Source organism: Lissotriton helveticus, chromosome 10 (genome assembly GCF_964261635.1).
Source record: "Lissotriton helveticus chromosome 10, aLisHel1.1, whole genome shotgun sequence".
Classification (NCBI taxonomy): Eukaryota; Metazoa; Chordata; class Amphibia; order Caudata; family Salamandridae; genus Lissotriton; species Lissotriton helveticus.
The window spans coordinates 182933653-182953320 of NC_136071.1; the positions used below are offsets into that span (position 1 = coordinate 182933653).

At 46.5% G+C, this 19668-nt stretch overlaps 2 protein-coding genes across 3 annotated transcripts in view; one reads left to right on the forward strand and one right to left on the reverse strand.

Moving 5' to 3' along the window:
* The window catches only part of PTCD1 (pentatricopeptide repeat domain 1), an 82653-nt gene extending 78254 nt beyond the window's left edge, over nucleotides 1-4399 (reverse strand). The window contains exon 1 of the mRNA XM_078665057.1: nucleotides 4182-4399. The gene's annotated coding sequence lies outside the window, so the exon portion shown is untranslated. The remainder of the gene's footprint in view (nucleotides 1-4181) is intronic.
* Nucleotides 4400-4520: 121 nt separating this feature from the next.
* The window catches only part of CPSF4 (cleavage and polyadenylation specific factor 4), an 88916-nt gene continuing 73768 nt past the window's right edge, over nucleotides 4521-19668 (forward strand). The window contains exon 1 of one of the 2 annotated variants that reach the window (XM_078665058.1): nucleotides 4521-4776. In XM_078665058.1, the coding sequence (XP_078521184.1) occupies nucleotides 4674-4776 (103 nt within the window). In that variant the 5' untranslated portion in view covers nucleotides 4521-4673. The remainder of the gene's footprint in view (nucleotides 4777-19668) is intronic. The other variant, XM_078665059.1, reaches the window with a different exon arrangement.

Consider the following 19668-nt stretch of genomic DNA (forward strand, 5'->3'; position numbering starts at 1 on the left):
TATTTGGAAGTCTGTGTCGCATTTTCTCAGCTGCCCAAGAAGAGGCTGCTGCCTCGAAACGCATTGGCAAAAAAGAGAATTTTCATCTGGTATGCAGAGGCTGGCTTCCTTTGTAATTGAGCAGTAAAGGTAACATTAGCAGTGGAGTGCGACCTCAAGCTTTCGGGTTCTTTGTGATACAAACTAATTACACGGCTGCCCTGCCGTGGAGGGCCGCACCGTCTTGGAAAGGAAGAGGCTGCGCAAGATGGAACTATGCCGATTTGCAAATCAGCACTGCTAATGTGGAACTAATTAGCCTGCCTTGCATCGAGGGGCCCACTGGAGGGCTTTTTAATAAAGGACAATGCTGTAAAGAAAATGAAATGTTACACGGAACCCACTGAGGGTAACAATTCTCCAGGACTACATGTCCCTGCATGCAACATGAAGGTCCACTGGGGGCAGGAAATAAAAGCGCATGCAAATGAGGAAATTCTGCGTCGCATTTTCTCAGCTGCCCAAGAAGAAGAGGCTGCTGCCTCGAAACGCGTTGGCAAAAAAGAGAATTTTCACCTGGTATGCAGAGGCTGGCTTCCTTTGTAATTGAGCCGTAAAGGTAACATTAGCAGTGGAGTGCGACCTCAAGCTTTCGGGTTCTTTGTGATACAAATATATATATATATATCAATCAATCAATCATCATCGCCGCTCTAGTAACTCTACTACTCTAATTAGGAGAGTCTGTCTTACTAGTAAACACCAGGTTGCCAACAGCCATCCATAGGCAGCAGTGTAGTCTTCAGACATGATAAAAACCGAAGCAGAAGGTATAAATGTTAGTGATATCACAGTTGTAGCTATACCTCACCTATGACTTCGAAACCCTCTATGAACTGTTTTGCTGAACCCAACTAGGAATGAATCCAGATATCCATTGTAAGGGTGACCAAACTGATTACAATGCGAGCTCAGAAGTGGCATGCCAATAATCTGTGTTGAGCGACTCACAGACTGAATAAAGTTAGACAGACCAGCAGTAACAAGTTGCTAAGTTTCAGAAACAGCCTTGGCACTCAGGAACAACATCACATCCATTCACCATCAACCCCCTCAACCCACAGACATACTGATTCCGTCTGTAGCTCGACAACTTCTGAATCTTCCTGAGCTAAAGTGTTTAATGAGCGACTTGGCTGTGGCTCATGGAAGTGTAGAAACAGTCCTTTAAGGGACACACATTATCCTTACACAGCCCAAAGACAATCTTGCTGCAACACATTCACGGCACCTCCTCATTTAACGGAAGGGCTTGTGTTGCTCGAATAAAAGATGCTAGATTTGGGAGTGGCAGTGAGGGAGACTTAAGAAACAATGTCAACAAGTTTACAGATCTTTCAAAGGCAGGGATCAGAAGTCAAGCAACACAATGAATGCCAAATGGCTATAGCATGGCAACTTTTCTGGTGTACAGTTGAGAATAGTTGGACATTAACAATAAATTAACACAGGTGTCAGCGAGTTGGATTGATCAGTGGACTCTACTGGTGGTGTCCTACTACAGCCAGCAGTATACATCCAGCATCCACCTTTGCTCAGCGGATTGACTATACAATTATGATAGACTTACAATGACGGCCTTATTGCATATATTCATACTTCACACAAATACACTTTTCACACATTATACATTTTGCAAGTTTCTTTTTTCCCCCTGTTGGACTATTTTCGTTTGTACGGTCCACGAGTATACATCCTTAGAGCGTCCCCTGCTCATAAAAAGCTGGCGGTCACCTATACAAGAGGTTGTCAAGCCACTGAAGGTTCGAGCCAGATACTTGGTTCTGGTTCACCTGGAGGTCCTCTTGGATCTTCAAGCCCAAAATGAGTCAAGTTTTCATGTGGGTTCTACCCGCCATCCACACTCTAAATTCATATGCAAAGATTTTAAGACCAAGAATGTATCTTTTATGTAAAACTGAGAGGAAGAGATACTTGTCAAAGTGTCTTGATTGCACAAAGTGAAACCTTAAAATGTTGGATCAAAATCCAGCTTTCCCGCACGATCAAACAGAGTGACCCCAGGTAAATATCTCTCGTGTTTGATTTAATTGGCTTTAATGTTGCTCCGAGTACATCACAAACTAGTTCTTATAGGCAAACTTCCAGAAAAGTGACGCAATGAGCACAGCAACCAAAGTTACTGTGCTTCGTAGCCATAGCTGCCAAGGTTTCTGATTGCTTTGTGTGACATTTTTATAATTTCTGCGTAATTATGAGTGACATTTCAACAACTATGAGTGACACTTTTTCCGCAAGCAAAGTCATGCAATTAAAATGAGGGAAACATAAATATTAGAAATTACACCCATAAGGGTTCACACATAGGGGTCACAACCCAGCCGCAGACTGTACTTTATTTCAAAAAGACACACTGAGAAGTTTAATAAAAATCAATTTGCGGATTATAGCAGGGTGCGCAGCCCCGCCCATTATTTAGTATTAACCTGAGGCTGAGAATAAGTTGCATTGCTATTCTAAGCCATTAACATACGAAACAGTAAGGCATCGGGGGCAGGGCAAGCCTCAGGAGGAGAGGCTGACTGAGGTACACATGGCCTAGTTCACAGCCCGAATGTAAGCTGTATTACCTAAAAAATACACTTTTGAGAGAGTGAGCAGTAATATTCATAAATAGTTGCGCAGCCACAGCCCTGACCATGGTTCAGTGGCATGTCACCCCTGATACTTAAGAGTACTTGCACCAGTGCGTGTCATACAGCAGGCTGTCTAAAAACACACATATGGCACATAAGTGTTTACTTTAAAACATACCGGTACTCTCTCTCTCTCTCAGGTACGTACTTAAATCTGATGACCAATGCCTTCTTGTGGCAGCTGAGCCCGGCTGCACGTGCTGAGGCAGCAAGCTGGTATCGGATCCGCTCCGGGAAGTCAGATGCCAGCAATCTCTACTCCTTTATTGCTGCACTGCTTTGCCGGGAAATCATGGGGTCTGCCTCACTCGAGTAAACAACAGGTAGGCCTGGGGTCAAGGGTTCAGTCGCTGGGCGGGCGAGAGCCCATCAAGCTGCGCAACTTTGATCAGCTCATACTCCGTTCACAAAGATAATTCAGCTGCGGCCGGCGTTGCCTGGGCCCGGCTGTCCCGGGGTGGCGCTAGAATAGTGCCCATCCTCAAGATCCCCAGCGCAACAGCATCAAATAGCTCGAAGCGGGCTCCCAGGCTGCTGCGCAGTTCAGAATTACTGCGCCCCCTAAAGTGCAGCAAAAATGTAATAAAATGCTGCCCGCTCACACTGCGGGCGGTAGCTGAGCTCAGCAGGACGATGGGACCTGTGACTCATCCCCCACCTTAGCCTGTGTCTGTCTCTGATGCACTCACTTGTAGTCAACCATGTGCACAGACTCCTGTGAGGTCGATGGCAGTTATGTGCATGCGAACTCGGGTGGGGGTATCTCACTACAATAGAAACATTGTAGCAAGCAGAGTAGAGTTGCGGGCAGACCTAAAGCCAGCCTCTAGCCTACGGGAGCATCGCCGGCTGCAGCGGTCATGCATTATAGCACCGCTCCGCTTGTCAGCAGAGAAGGCGCTATAATGCGTGATTTTGCATTTCAGTGCGGTGATGCGGACCATCGCACTGAAATGCGTTTGTGTCACGACTGATGCGTGATACTTGGCAGGACTGCGTAGCATCACCGGGAAAGAGCAGAACAGCGCCAAGACTACAATGCTGTTTCTCTCTCCCACTGATCTGACGCACTTTCGACTGAATAGAGCAAGCTAGTGTGTGTGAGATCAAGAATACATTTTTATAGGGAAGTACAATGTTTTCAGTACAAATACTAAATTTAAATATAGGTTAATACTTTTGCTAGTATGTATGTGTCTGAAACAGTGAGACACTACCCTTACTTAACTGCAAAACAGTGTGATATGATTCTCAGAAGGCAACTGTGCAAGGACATTCCCACAACGTGCCTTTACTATAAGGATACCCGTCGTCAACTCACCTTTCATTTGGAGGGTGTTAACATCCTTCGACTCAACTTCACCTTACAAAAACAGTAAATCTCGATTGATTTAAAATGACTTACCCTCCAGAATCACTGAAACCTACCTTCTCGCTGGAAGGTATACGTACGCAATAAAAAAAGAACACCAAATACGTTTTTACCTTCAGCAACATAGACCCAAGCTTATGCATGGCAGGTACATTACACCGGCAAATACTCTTCCAGTATCATACGCTGTGCAACAGCAATCTTCAAGCTACTAAATCCAAGGCGTGCACGCTTCCATCCAGCAGCTTGCTCCCCCTACAGCTGCAGAAAACGAACTTGGCATCTCTTCCTGTACAGAAAGCGTGACCTGAGGAGTAGAAATAGAAGAAGGGCCACTCCACTGGCCGCAGGCTCTGTAGTCGCTGAAGTACCCTTTCTGCGTCAGCCAGTGCTTGTCCGTCTTCTATTGCAGCACCTATTCCACTATTCTTGTTCTGCTCGATTCTGAGGTCGGAGTTCAGCGTTAGGTTTTCCCAGCAGCCTGTGCGCTTCTGCCTGTCCTTCCGGCTGTGGCTTTGCCAGGCTTGGGCACCAGTGGCTACCGTTGGTCCTGTGGGTGATTGCTTTTGGCTGTGGACGGTACTGTGCACCGTCTAGCCGGCAAGATGCAGGACATTATCGCGTGCGTGGATCATATCCGCTTTGACCTGGAGATAGCGGTGGAGCAGCAGTTGGGAGCCCAGCCATTACCCTTCCCTGGAATGGACAGTGAGTTGATGGGCATGGGATGTTTCGCTTCATGAGGGGAGGGCACACCTTTCAAACAATTGAATCGCCTAGGTGGGTGAAGTTTGGTTAATAGACCGTACCACCCAATTGAAGTTAGTGGAGGTGAAGTTTTTGAGGTGCATGAAGGTTTGGCAGGGCTGCTAAACTCCAGGGGACTGTGGGCATGCAGTGGAGATGCCAGGGTTATTCGAGTGTAGTGGACTGTGGGTGGAACATTGAGAATGGGCGAAGAGCGCATTGTCTGTGCGGTGCTCCGTATGTGTGTATATTACGACGGGCACACACTCTAGTGGGGTGGAAAGATAGAGTTTACCTTGCGGGTAGTTGTTACGGGGGCTTATAGTTTTAGCAGCACTCACGTGTGAAAGAATGTGAAGCTGTAACGAGGGACTCCGGAAACAGGATACGTGTAAAAAGTGTATTCTAATGTTGACAGCCACAACCAGGAGCGTCCGGCATGTGCGAGTTACAGTCATCAACTGACTAAAGTTGCAGTGGACTTCGCAGCTACCATTCGACTCCCAAACTCAGAATGCTTCTTAAACACAATCATAACATCCTCGTGCACAGAGATGCAACGAGGGCGGAGAATACTACGCCGCGAGGACGCTCAATGCAATTTCCCTTGATTGTTTTTGTTGTTGTTTTTACAGGAAAGACACTGTAGTAGCGAAACCTAAAATTAAAGTACAACTTAAAACTATGCATAGACTTAAAACCTACGTTGTATTTTAAAGGCTAAGTACAATAAGCGAGAAATATTCAAGCGATTTCACAACAACACATGGTGATTTAGCAAACCTGGACACCCCACCTACACAGCGTCCTTCTGCAGATGTTTAAAAACACATTTTATCTACCATCAATTTAGAACAACTCAGTCATTGAACCTGCAAGGTGTCTTTCTTTTGAGACACTCCACATCTCTCAGGACCGTGGTACTGAGAGCATCCCTCTCACCAACCTCTTCTGGACAAGTTTAATCACAGCCCAAGGAGGACAAACTTGGAGGTGCTGACACCTCTGCGGGCTTTGAAACCACTAAGACCAATCACATGGGTCCAACTCTTTCTCAAATAACTTCCTCAAGTTCTAGAAATGTGCGCATCTTGTTAGACTAAGAAGTGTGTTCCGTTGTCTTTAACCATTGTTCGGAGTGAACCCTCAACTAGAAATCTGATGACATTTCCAATACTAGTAGCATCATAAAACATATGATTCAACCACTTGGAATGATAATTTATTAGCAAAATCAAAAACTTGATGTTGCTAGGTAGAACTTGAGACGTCCCTGAAAAATCCATCCCAAGCTTGTCCCATGGTCTTTCCGGAAATGGAACAGGATGGAGGGGTGTGGCCATTACTTTTCAACTTTTGTCAGATGCCAGACATTTAGCACACGCATCCAGCACAAACTTAACTTTTGATTCCAAGGAGGGCCACCAATAGCATCATTTATGCAGTTTACATGTGTTGGTGACACCTAAGTGCCCACAGTGTGCAGCCATTACTATGTCCTTTCTTATGCTTTCTAGTGGAATGAACAAATTATGATGCATGATCATGTCATTAATGACAGACCACTCATTAGCCACCTGAAAGAAACACTTTAACTCTCTCTACAATTTCCTGCCCTCAGGCCAGCCGTCTGCTATGAATTTCCTGACTTGACTTAGTACAGCGTCCTTCACATAAGCTTCCTGCCAAGCTTGCTCATTGACAGGAGCACATTCCTCAACAGCATCCACTGCTGCCACCACACACTCGGTGCCTTAAATTTGATCTGAGTCCTCATCAAGCATAGCCATGCTTAATAGGCAATCCGCCCTGAAGTTCTTTCCCCCTGGCAAATGCTTTATACTGAAGTGATACTCCTGCAGTTTAGACAGAAGACATACTAGCCTAGCTGAGACCTTTCTCAAACCACTGGCAGGTAATATATGTATGAGAGGACGGTGATCAGTAAAAACCTCTAATTCGCATCCCCACAGGTAAGTTCTGAATTTGTTGATGACCCTCATGCATGCAAGAGTTTATCATTCTATCATTCTATTGTACTTTAGTGTCTTTTCGCGGTCTTCAGCATTCTAGATGCGAAGGCCACGGTGTGTTCCCGACCTGTCACACAGCCAGAGGAAGATCTTTCTCCTACCTCGCAGCAAAGACCTGGAACACCCTGCCTCTCCAACTCAGGCAATCAAAGTCACTGCCACAATTCAGGAAGGACCTCAAGACCTGGCTCTTCAGCTAAATCACAGTACCTCAACAGACCTGCAGCCCCCCCCCAACAGCACCTAGAGACCCTTACAGATGTATAGTCACTCTTTAAAAGTCTGTGATGGATTGATTGACATGCGTTGACCCAGGACCACTCCCAATGCAGTAAAACGTGCATCCACATTAATGAAACAATTGTAGTTGTCCTGAAAAGGATGTGATGCAGTGGCCCCTCACAATCAGATTCCTAACTCTCTCGAAGGTCAGTGATAGCTTGTCAGACCATGCAAAGCTTGATCCCTTTCTCAACAGAGCACTTAAGGGCTCCACAATTTGCACATAAACATGTACAAATTGTGCATAGTGCTCTGCTAGGCCCAAGAATTGTCGCAGAGCATCCATGTCTTTGAGAGGAGCTGCTTCTCGATTGGCCCTGATCAAAGAAAATGTAGGTTTGATGCCATCTGGTAAGATCATGAGACCGAAATACTCCAATTGCTGTGTACCAAAGCTGCATTTGTCCTTTTGTATAGTCATTCCTGCTTCAGTTAACGCAGACGTCTTGTGCAGGGTCACACTGTGCCCCTCCCAATCACTTGCAAAGACCAGAATACCAGCTTGGTAGGCCTGTATCCCGGGACGTCATCCAAAAGATTGCCCATGAGCTTCTGGAAGACGCTAGCTGCAGAAGGTAGCCTTAAGGGTAATTTGAGATATTGAACACCCCAAACGGGGTGACAAAGGTGGTAAGCTCTTGCGAGTCTGTTGCGAGCGGTATCTGGTGATACGCCGAATGCAAGTCTATGATGGAAAACATTTTGGCTCCCCACAGCTTGCCAAGCAACTCTTGTGTTTCGGGGCTGAGGTGGCAATCTACTAAAATGATCTTATTCAAGGAGTGTAAATCCACGCAAAGCCTGACCTCTCCAGATTTTTTTTCTTACCACCAGGTTGGGGGAGACCCACTCTGAAGAATCACAGGGTGCTATAACACCTTCAGCACATAAGTTCCTAAGAACAGACTTGAGCTTGTCTCTTGTACTCTGTGGAAACTGACGTACCTTGTGAACAACAGGTTGAGCATCGGATTTCAGTCAAATCCAATGTTCAAAGGCTTCGATAGTCCCCAGATTGTCAGAGAACAACTCTGGAAATTGCTTAAAAAGATTCTCAACTTCCAAAGTGTGTGAACTATCACTCAAACATACCACATGGAGGTTCTCCTCTCGGTAGCCAGCTGGAATGTCACCAAAAGTGATATGGTTCTTGGACCCGGATACCAGGTACAGGCCAATTTTTGCTAGATTCTACCAACCATTGATATTGCGCCCCTTGATAACCACATATATTTTCGTGACTATGCGTCTACCCAAACATCAGGAATGAAAATAAAATACCCCAGCACGTCTGTCTGATTCTCCAAAGACCTCAGGGTTCACAACTGTCTTTTCGAGTGTGTCTTGTTACCCCACTTGTCAAGGAACATAATTTCTGACAGAATAGTGGTTGGTGAACCCGAATCGGCCATAACTGGGGTTTTGACTCCCATCAATCACTGCACTGCACCCACGGCCCATTGACTTTGTTCACATCCCAAACGGCATTACACTCCATGGTTAGTATGACATTGCCTAGTTTCTCAATATACACATCCATGGAATAGGTGACCTCCACACAATTGACTCAAGTGGATTCTTTGCCCGACCGTGCAAACCGCCTGAAAGTGACCAATCTTCTTACGTAAAGACCATCTCCTTCCATTCGTAGGGCAGTTAGTATTATTGGCAAGTTAAGATTCGAACCACACCTAAAACAACTTGTTTCCTTTTCTAAAAGCTTGTTTACCACATTTGTTTATGTTAACAGCATTAACAGTATCTTTCAAATCTTCCTTAACAACATTTAAAGCATTTACTGTGTGCTCGCTATGAATGACTTTGCTCAAAATCATTGAATGCTCAATGCTCTTTCCAATGTCAATGGTTTTGAACTACGTTGGTTTCCTGGATCTTCTTGGAGAAGCATGCAAATACAGATTGGTCCCTAATGTATATATCTGTATTTCCCTCAAATTCACAAGTAGCTGCTAAAACCTCAAGGCCAAAATGTATTCTTTAACACTCACATCCATTTGTTGTCTTCTCAAAGAAATTATGCCTTTCAAGCATAATACTTGGCTCCTCTGCATACTGTTTACTCATGCTCGCAAATGCCTCCTTGTAGTGGTCCTAAACCTCACTGTCACCAGAGCTGCCTTGTGGCAGAATAGATGGAAGATTCTCAAAAACTTGCTGTGCCGCAAGAACTATACAATATTGTCACTTTGCGATCAAGTGAGTACTTCACTGCATCTTTGGGCACCAGGTAGTTTTCAATTTTTTTAACCTGCTGACACCACTTGATACTAGGTTTACCTGGCTGCTGAAGAAAGGGGGTGGCTGTACAAAATGCTATGCAGTGTCCATCACCGGTTGAACAAAATACCTGCAATGTTAGGTATGCGCCTGTCGAGGTGTATGGACAACCAAACAAGGGTTTGTTTTTTTAAACGGGAATTAAATTGTCACAATCTTTTACTAATGAACAGTGCATTACAGGTGTGCCTGTCTCTGTACATGCAGGCAATAATAATGACCCCTTACTTGAATTTTCTTGAAGGGCAGTTGTGCCTGTTACAGGGAGTACAGGCGAGTAAAACAACATTAAATAGAGACATGCTTTCTCATATAACAGCACTGCCTCCTAAGCAATGATGGCGTTAAGAGAAATCTGGACGCTTCCACCCGCCCAAGCAGACAGCGGTAAAATGGAGGTATGTTGGACCCACGAAAATGCACAAACCAAGATGGGCGTCACCTGCGTGATGACGCACTGCGTGCTGACCAACATCTTTCCTTGCGGTAGAGTTCTGTAGAAGGTTGCACGAGCTGCCCCCAAAGTACATAGCACCTTGGAGCACCTTGGCAACTCCCCTGGCCTTGTGCCTTGCCTAGCAATGCCTCTCAGGCTTACGTCGATTTCATAAATCCCTTTAAAAATTAGTTTGCCACGTAAGAGTTACTCACTGCCCGGATTACATTCAACAACACTGTGGCCCTCCTCTTGCGTACCTGCCGGGGTATCGAATAGCCCAGGAGCTTTCCAGATAGCAATGAGAAAACGAAAAGTGTGGTTGGTGGGTGTGTAGCATGGATAATTTCCGCTCGTCACCAAGCCTCTGGACACAGGTATGTACTTGTAGAAGTTTATTCCAATGTTGACACCCACAACGAGGAGCGTCCAGCATCAGCAAGTTACATCCAGCAACGGACCTCGCAGATACCATTAGACTCCCAAACACAGAATACATCATAAACACAAACATAGCATCCTCGTGCACAAAATGCCATGAGGGTTTAAAATACTACTCTGCGAGGACACTTAATACTACAGAGGATTTAGGACAGGGTAAAGGCGCACAACTCTGATAGCTATAGCAAGTAAAGGGGTTGTATTAAGAGAGAGGGTCCACAAACTTTGGGGACAGTCAGTGTCAGCAGAGGTTTCTGCTGATGGTCGAATTCACTGAGATTTGCTTGTGGTGGGAGACACTGGTAATGGAGGGAGACCACGTAGAGGATGGGTAGCTGAGGCGGGTCATAAGTGCGGGTGCCTTGCAAATTTTTTAGGATATCCACTGTCTATGTGAGCAGCTAACATTTATATTGTTCTCATGTGAATATTCTGAAATGTGTGCATGGCTCCGATCTTTGCTGACATTTCATGACCCGAGCATAGAGCTTCTTTATTTCTTAGGTACAGGGATTGCAGTACTACCTGTCCTGAATTAGACATCAAGATTGATGCTGTGTAACCCGTTTATGCTCAAGCAACGAACAACCAGCAGCTTTTTGGCGGCGGAGAAGAGAACTTGGGACTCAGCTTATTAACTTCCCAACCATTAGAAAGCACAATTGTTCCCTGGTTGGAGGGTTCAAGGATGAATACCGTGGGCGATTGTCTTCATTGTGTGGAATGGAGGGCATAGTCTGATGTTAATAGGGCTGATCAAGAACTTAAAAAAGGATGGTGAATGTTATTATTAAGAGATAAGAGAGCCCAGGTTTGATTCCCAACCTGGCATGAGCATTGCGTGTTAAGGAGATCCTATTCCACTTTTACAAGTGAGCGTTGAGGAACGCAGTGTGTTCACTGGACCAACATACCCCTCCCTTACGGTGGACACTGAGTTCAGAGGAAAGCCCTCAGGACCTGATTGTACGAAATCTGACCAAATTATTAGAACGGACAGAACTTTTTAAAGTGCAGTGTTTGTGTTTTTGGGAGCTAATGCACCTCTACCCTGAGAATAGATTACAAATGCTGAGGTGCCAAAAAACGGTAGAATCTTTGGCTTGAGTTGACTCTGTCAATAATTTACTTGCACTGTATGCTCCAGTTATGAGGTATAGATCTAGGTTGTAAAGGTTTGTCACTGCAGATCTCAATTTAATAAAACGCCAGGACATTGGGGTAATGGATGTCCAAACATTAAAAGCCCTTGATGCTCACCTTAGGAGTTACACTCAAGATCTGGTACGGGCTGGGTGTAGTAAAGGGCTTTAGATTAAGGAAATATAATCTAATTTTAGAAATAATTAAGTGTTTGTGTGCTCAGTATTAGACTTCATAGTATCTTGGTTTCCTCAAATGTCACAATACGGATATTCTAACATGGCATAGTGCAATTACACTTGATACAATAATTATATTCCAAGCATGCATGTGAGGTTTATCGCCAGATAATTAAGAACAACTTAACCCATGCCAGTGCGCGAGTTTACAATATTTAAGATTGTGTGGGAGCTGGATTGGTGCAGTCATGTTGTTTAATTGATCCTGTCTCTTCTTATCAAACTAAATTACACCTTCTACCAGTTGTGGTTAGCTGTGCACTACATAACTCGCACACCACGTGCAATGCTTATGACCTCACAGTATTTCTACCAATATGTTCTTGTAAACACGGTTATAATATTTCCTTTTGTGGTTGAAAGATCCGTTCCTCCTACTCAGAGTAAGGAGCTCAGCCTTTGCTTTTCTTCTATTTCCTTTCTCCCTGGGTTCTCTAGGTTTCGTTACTCATTGCAACCTTTAGAGAGTGAAGTGAATCGGATTGAGTGTCATTAAATCCCAGACACCTGCAGAAGTACTGAGAAATAGACTAGTAGTGACCCCCATGCAGTCGTTCTTACTGGATTTTTTTTGTTTGATTTTTCAAAAACCTTTTATTAAACAAAGGAGGCAGATTACAGAGTGACGCACAGTAATAATGCAGTGGATTCTACATTTCTAATTCAATGGCATGTTGCAAAGAAATGAAGGCAAGGGTATACACAGATACAGGCCATCAATATTTGAATAATAATCAAGGCAGAGCAGGAAGGCACAATTAATCCGGCCTGAAAGGGGGGGGGGGGTGTTAGTGGGGGGGGTGATGGGATCAGCATCCTCAATCTGGGCGTTTTGCGTGTCAGCATTAGGGGAAGTTGGTGCAGGGCCGTCAGGGGCGGCCAAGCGCTGTAAATAGGAGACCAAGGGGTCTACTGGGTGCAGGCATCAGATCCCAAAACTGACCTAAGAGTGTCTGGCAGTGGATTGCATCGTCCAACCAATTTGATCTTTCTGAATTTTATTGGTAATATTGGGTTTGCAATAGGTGCACTACAAAAAAAGATAGACTTCAAAGCAGAAATGTAATGGTTACCACAGGAGCTAAAGGAGGGGGGATTTCACATTGCCTAAAAGGGCTAGCGACCCACTCAAACTCTTATCAGGACATCTACTTCTTAAGACCCCTACCTCAAAGACTTCCACAGAGCATCAGGGTTCTCTTGATGTTTCAGATATATCGAATTTCCTATAAAGCCCTTACCCACCATTTCATTAGTGGTGCTTTCTGCTCTGCTACTTCTGGATGCACCAATACGATTTCTGGCGCTCCACAAAAAATTGGCTTTGTCATTAATCGGTGTAGCTTGCATTTCCTGTGTCTTTCAACCACTTGTCCTTCACCAAGCAGAGGTAGCTTCTATGTAGTCTTAGAAGGTGATGTGGCATCCAGGTCCGTGCACCTAATTATTCGGCTCCTTTTGATACAGTGCTCCATCATATATTTGATAGACTGTCAGTATCCCAATCTATAGAAAGCTGTTCTACTATAGCGTTTCTGAAATGCACTTTATGCATTAGGAGACCCAAACCTTTATGACATGGAAAGTATAACACCCAGAATAGATAGGTGTCTCTTCTCTAAGTATGACATTCCCTGAACTTGACCCAGACACACAAAATTTAGAACACAGTGCAAGCAGGAACATCTCAGATGGTCTTGGCTGTATCCTTACAAGATTAAGCTTGGATACTGAGTCATTTAAGAGATTTAATCGATTTTTGGAGCCATTGGTAACCTTATTTGTTGGGCTTTGTTAGAACCATATTGAGCTTTGTTAGAACTTTAGGAATAACCATATGAAAAAAGGAGAAATCCATACAGATTAGCTGTAGATGGGACATGTAGTTGTACCCATTACTCATAGCACCATACCTTTTTTTGGGTTTCGCCTGCCGAAGGCTGCGCTCTGCGCAGCTTTTCGGCGCAGGTGAAATCCTTTGTTGACAATAAGGACTTCGGGAACGTCCCCCGGCTCTCATTGGCTAGCTCCATAAATGGAGGCTAGCCATTGGGTGCCGGATCTGTCCGTCAAGGCCGGACCAGATTCTGGGGCGTTCCCGAGATTTTTTTCCCTCTCCGCCTCTGCGATGTCGTCATCGCGGCCGTGGGCGGGGTTTATTTTTTTTGTGCGTCCATGTTTGTGTTCTTCATTCCGCGGCCGATCGCCGCCCGAGGAAGTCCAGGTGAGTGCCTTCCTTGGCCCCCCCCCCCTCCTCCCGCTGTCCGTTCCTTTCCCGCCCCCCCCCCCCCTCCCACTGTCCGTGTGACTCTGCCGGCCGTTCCCCCCCCCCCCCCCCCCCCCCCGCTGCCCGCCCCCCTCCCGCTGTCCGTGTGACTCTGCCGGGGGTTCAGTTTTCACTTCAGCACCCAATGTATGAAAACACTTGCACGCACCCACTCAGTTTCACTGACATGAACTGGGACTACAACTCCCAGAAGCCATTGTTATTTTAAATGACTAAGCGGCATTGAGTCGCACTAAAGTCATCAGCACAACCCCGCCCACAGCCCCCTGCAGTTGTTGCTTGTTTGCCACCTTCCGGCCTGCTGGGCTCTGCCCTCCCCGGCTCCTGCCTGCCTCCTGCCGCCCCTGCCTCCCCCTGGAGCTGAGGTGTGTGCGGCGGAGGGGAGGGGGTGGTCGCCGGAGGCGCTGGCGCTATATAGACGCGTGAGGTGTCTGCACGGGGGCAGAGCTGACTTTCAAAGGCACCGGATTGCCAGCCCCAGAGCCGCGTGCACAGCAGGGTCACTCCGAGACACCCACGGACCCCGGGACTTTTGCCACTTTTGCAGACCTGGTGAGCGGTGCCCAGCCTGCCCAGGAGCCCGCCCAGAACACGGGAGACGAGAGTCAGGAGGGAGCCTGTGGCCAAGGTAGGACTCTGGGGCACAGCGGGGGCATGGCAGAGTCACTGCACTGTGTGTGTGAGGGTCAGGGGCAGACTCGGGTCTGAAGTGGGTGCGGGGGCTCTTAACATGTGTATGTTGCATGGATGAAAATAGTTTTGAGGCACAGTATTCGGTGCGCTAGCTGGGGCAAGAGGTCGGGTTGGAGGAAGCTCTCTGATGGATCGGCTTCTAAGAGCTGTTGGGCGCACATCACTCGAGTCTAGGAGCCCCTGGAACTGAAGGAGCTCTTGCGGGTATCGGGCTCTTGCTCTCGAGGGCATATGAGGAGGAGTCCTGGGTTTTTCTGGCCCAAGAAAGCGTTGAGCCCTCGAAAGCACAGTTGCCCGAGAGTTGTCTGGAGTATAGCGCTCAGTGAGGTTTATGGGTCATGGCACTCGAGGAACTCCCTATTCTTTGAAGTACATTAGCGCTTTGAGGCGTAGGAGGCTGAGTTCTTCGGTGCACGGCAGTCAAGCTCTTCGCCGCCCGAGGAAGTCCAGGTGAGTGCCTTCCTTGGCCCCCCCCTCCTCCCGCTGTCCGTTCCTTTCCCGCCCCCCCCTCCCACTGTCCGTGTGACTCTGCCGGCCGTTCCCCCCCCCCCCCCCTCCCCCTGTCCGTGTGACTCTTCCGGGGGTTCAGTTCTCACTTCAGCACCCAATGTATGAAAACACTTGCACGCACCCACTCAGTTTCACTGACATGAACTGGGACTACAACTCCCCGAAGCCATTGTTATTTTAAATGACTAAGCGGCATTGAGTCGCACTAAAGTCATAAGCGCAACCCCGCCCACAGCCCCCTGCAGTTGTTGCTTGTTTAATTCTGACTTTATCTTCATGTCTGTAACTCATAAATGTTAACCTTTTTGAACCACTACAGCTTCACTTCATTTGAAGTATTCCTTGCTTAGCTTACCATAATCATAGGAATGGGTGAAATCAAGATACAGTGCAAATCCAGTGGGCTGGAGATAAACCGTAAGAAGACGAAAACCAACTCGTTTAATCGCTCCATCTTAAACCAACGCAAATGGCACTTTAGTGGAGCCATGATTGATGAGACCTCTGCTTGCGTCTATTTAGGCGTTAAGATCGATTCAAGGGCCTCATTTGCACCCCAAAGGGAGGCAATCAAAGAAAAAGAGCTGGCCCATAATTGTGCCTTTTTAAATGCTAGCAAAATCTCTTTGGGGGTTCAACCTTCAGCCATTGGTTGCAGTAATGACGGCAAAACTTGTTCCTGTCCTCTCATACGGAGAAAAAATGATGATGAGCTTAGAGGCTATTGCAACAAACAAAAAAATCCACGGGTCTGCTGAGTCAAACAAGACTCTTGCTGCAACTAAGTGTCTGTAATTCTATTATCAGAAGAAAACCTTTAGCTCAGACAGTCCTTAAAAAAGAAAATCCTTTGCTTCAGTAACAGTATAGAGAAACTCTGAACATGTCCACCATGATCTGTCTCATGCAAATATAAAGAGACATTGTCACAGGTTTGATTTTTGTTTTCCTGTCCCTCATCCTACTAGCCAGAATATTTATCCCACATCTTAACCCACAGGCATGTTGAAATATATTTTTACATACTCCAGTATATCATTATTTCTCAGCCGAAGCAGGAGGTTGTCTCACTAGGTAGCTTTGCTGTAGCCCACAAATATCCCTCCTTTGAGATTACAGAAACAGCAGTGTATTTTACACTTCGGAGCGTTTGTTGCATAGAGCTAAGTCTCTAATCCAGGCTGCCATTGTAGGTGCTGCACCTCTGCCCCACGCGTACTTTTCATAGTAATGGCACAATGCCTAAAATTTTATTACTGTGGTTTTGGCACTTTTTCCACACACCCAACAGTGCAGTCAAAGCATCAACCTGTAGTGCTAAGTCTGTGATCTTGTTTAATGTATGAAACCCCAAGCTAGCTCTATAAAGTTAGCATTCGGGCTGCACATCTCTCGCAATTAGTATTCTCCCTGCCCCTATATTTTGTACATTTTCACTGGTTTATAATACAGTTGGTGTATTTATAATGTGTTAGCCTATGTCAACCAAATAGTGACACTTATTTCATCCGACGGCAGCAGTATCTCTGTTTATCTGTCAATGGAGTTTTCCAGGTGCAAGCTTAGTTCTCTCTGGAAGTGTGCATCCCATTTGGCACTGTCTTTTATAATTCTATTATACATCATGGCAAGTAATCCTATTAGGGATAGGGCCAGTGGTAACCAAATATAAGCAATTTCTATTCCCCTGGATCTAGCGGGTATGAGGGGAATTCCTCTTTGACTGATTACATCAACCTATGGTATAGGAGCACATCCAGCGTTGAGAATTGCCTATTTGTGAATATTCACTCAGTGAGAAATAGTCACACTCTCAGTACAAGTCTCCCAGGGTAGGAAGTAGACTATTGTGTGCATTCAATATCATCATTGGTTCGTTTGTAATAGCCAATTTGGGATTGCGTACTCTTTTTGTACTTGATAATATTTTGTCTACCTTGCACAGGTGTGCTAGTTATGACCAGGACCATATTGTACAATTTACAACCTGAATTTTGAAGTCTTACTGGGTGCTTCAATATTGCGTATGTGGGGCTGTTTAGTGATTCCTATCCCAACTTTTAAGTTTTGATGGGGTACTTGTCTGATGTTATGGAACCAATGCGTGGCAAAATGTGCTTGGGCTGTAAGATAATATACTTCAGTGTGATGCTGCAAAGTCTTTCTGATTGAATGGTCTCTGTAATACCTTCCAACTCATACGTACCGGTTGGGGGGCGGAGCTAGCCACGCTAGGAAATGGCCGTGCCGTAGGCGAGCTCTCCAGATCAAGCCCCTATCCTGCAACAATCCTGGGTTTATAGACGCTAATTGCTGGTAAACTCTGACCGCCCTGCAAGAGGAAAACTCGAGCTATCCGCTGGTACCTTTCACGGGAAGATCGGCTAACCTCGCCGAGAACGCTCCAGCACACACCGGGAGCTGCGGAGTCCCTGTCCTGCCGTACGTAGCTGCGCTGCCCTCACGCAAGCCCGCGGATGCGGTGGTGGAGAGAGGGGCGTGATGGGCCCTGAGGAGACATTGCAGCTCCGAGCCCAGCAACCGGCGGCGGCCGCCCGGAGGACAAGACTGCTGCCCCTGACTGATCTCGCTACACTGCGGGGAGGCTGGGAACCGCCGAGGTAGGTGCGGGGAGCGCTACTGGGCCCGAATAGACTGTAAGGCCCTCGTGGTGGAAGCGAAGTGAGCTGCATGATTAAACCGGAGCTCCGTCTCCTTGCACCCTCCTGCTGATGAGACTTATGAAAAGCTGATAGTGGCTGCGCATGTATGTCTCAACTGGAGCCTGACTGGGGTGTTGTGAAATGAACGCGCCATATTACCTACCTGCTCGGCTTGCTGCCAGCTGCCGCGCCCCGTTAGACGGACAGAAAACACTACCGCTCCCCCTGCCCACGAACTCTGCTGTTAGCTATAGAAGGCACGAAGTGACTCTGCATGGTGTGAGGCGATACTGTGATACCTGATATAGGCGCAATTGTTATGCTGCTGAGAAGCCATATACTTACTAGGCCCCTGCCACGTGTTGTCCTCTGAAGCTGATCCCCACGTCGCCTTGTGCTCTCACTGCTGGGGTGCATAGTACTGAGCGCGGGCATATCCCATCTCTATTATTTCTATTGCCAGGCATGAGCATGGGTAAGCCGGAGAAAACACAATCAAAACTCCCCTTTGATAATCAACGGAAAGTGTCCGCACCGCCTACAGATCGGTCAATGCCGACCCGAGATGCTGCGTCCTCCCCCCACTGCGCAGGCTGCAGTGGATGTTCAGGCAATGTTTGCTACTATTCAACCCACCCTAACTAACATTGATGGAAAGATTGACTCCTTAGCTTATCGGGTGGATCGCATGTCTGAGCGATTGGACAAGCATACCGAACGCATAGACATGGCGGAGCGCCCTATATCCGACACAGAAGACTCTGCGCAACAACTTGAATTAAAACATAAAAAAGTGGATAAACTCATGCAGAGCCTGGCCGCCAAGATGGAGGATTTGGAGGCAAGATCTAGGCGCTGCAACCTGCGCATTCTAGGAGTTGCGGAGACAACCCGCACAGGCAACATGGAGGCCTACGTGGAAACTCTCCTGACCACCTATCCTTGGTAAGGATATCTTCTCCCCGGTCTTCAGAGTGGAGCGGGCGCATCGCACACTGGCTCCAAAACCAGCGGTTGGAGCAAAACCGCGCCCTATTATCGCCAAACTCTTGAATTATAGAGACAGGGATGCTGCGCTCAGGAAAGGCCGAGAAATAGGGACCCTCACACATGAAGGCATGAACATCTCCATCTACCTGGACTTTACCTCTCAGGTCCAAGAGGCGAGGAAGAAATTCTTGGATATCAAACGGAAATTAAGAGATAATGATGTTCCATACGCTATGCTTTATCCATCTCGCTTAAAGATAACTCTGGAGGGGAAGAGTGTGATCTGTAACACCCCTCAAGAAGTGATTAAATATCTGCAGGCAAATCACCCCCATGTACTGAAACGTAGGTCACCACGAGGTCAGCAGATCGAACAGGACCCCCCCTCGGATGCAGAATAAGTGACTACCTGGGATTATATCCTTCTTTTGAGGTTGATATTGTAGAGAGGCTGCAGATAGCCTGTTGAATGTTTTTTATGTATCCTTTACTCATTTATTCATTAATGTATGTGACCATGGCAGCGAGGGCGAGGATTGTATATCATGTTCACATGTTTGTATAGTGCGGTATAGAATCCTGAACTGAACACTCCGGCTTATACACTATAATACCCTATTAGTATCTGCTCGCGCTGTTGCGAGTGTGGCTTGATCCTCCGGCATCTAGGTGCTGGGGTCTATGGCGGGCGGCTCCCTGTGTGATCCACACTATTTGCCCTTCTTGGGGGACCCATGTATGGAAAGACTGTAATTATGTGCTTACTCACCTGTACGTTTCTCAGTTCTGGGCAGAAGATTTGGGGATTAGGCTTTGTCATGTTTGGGATGGCGAAGTG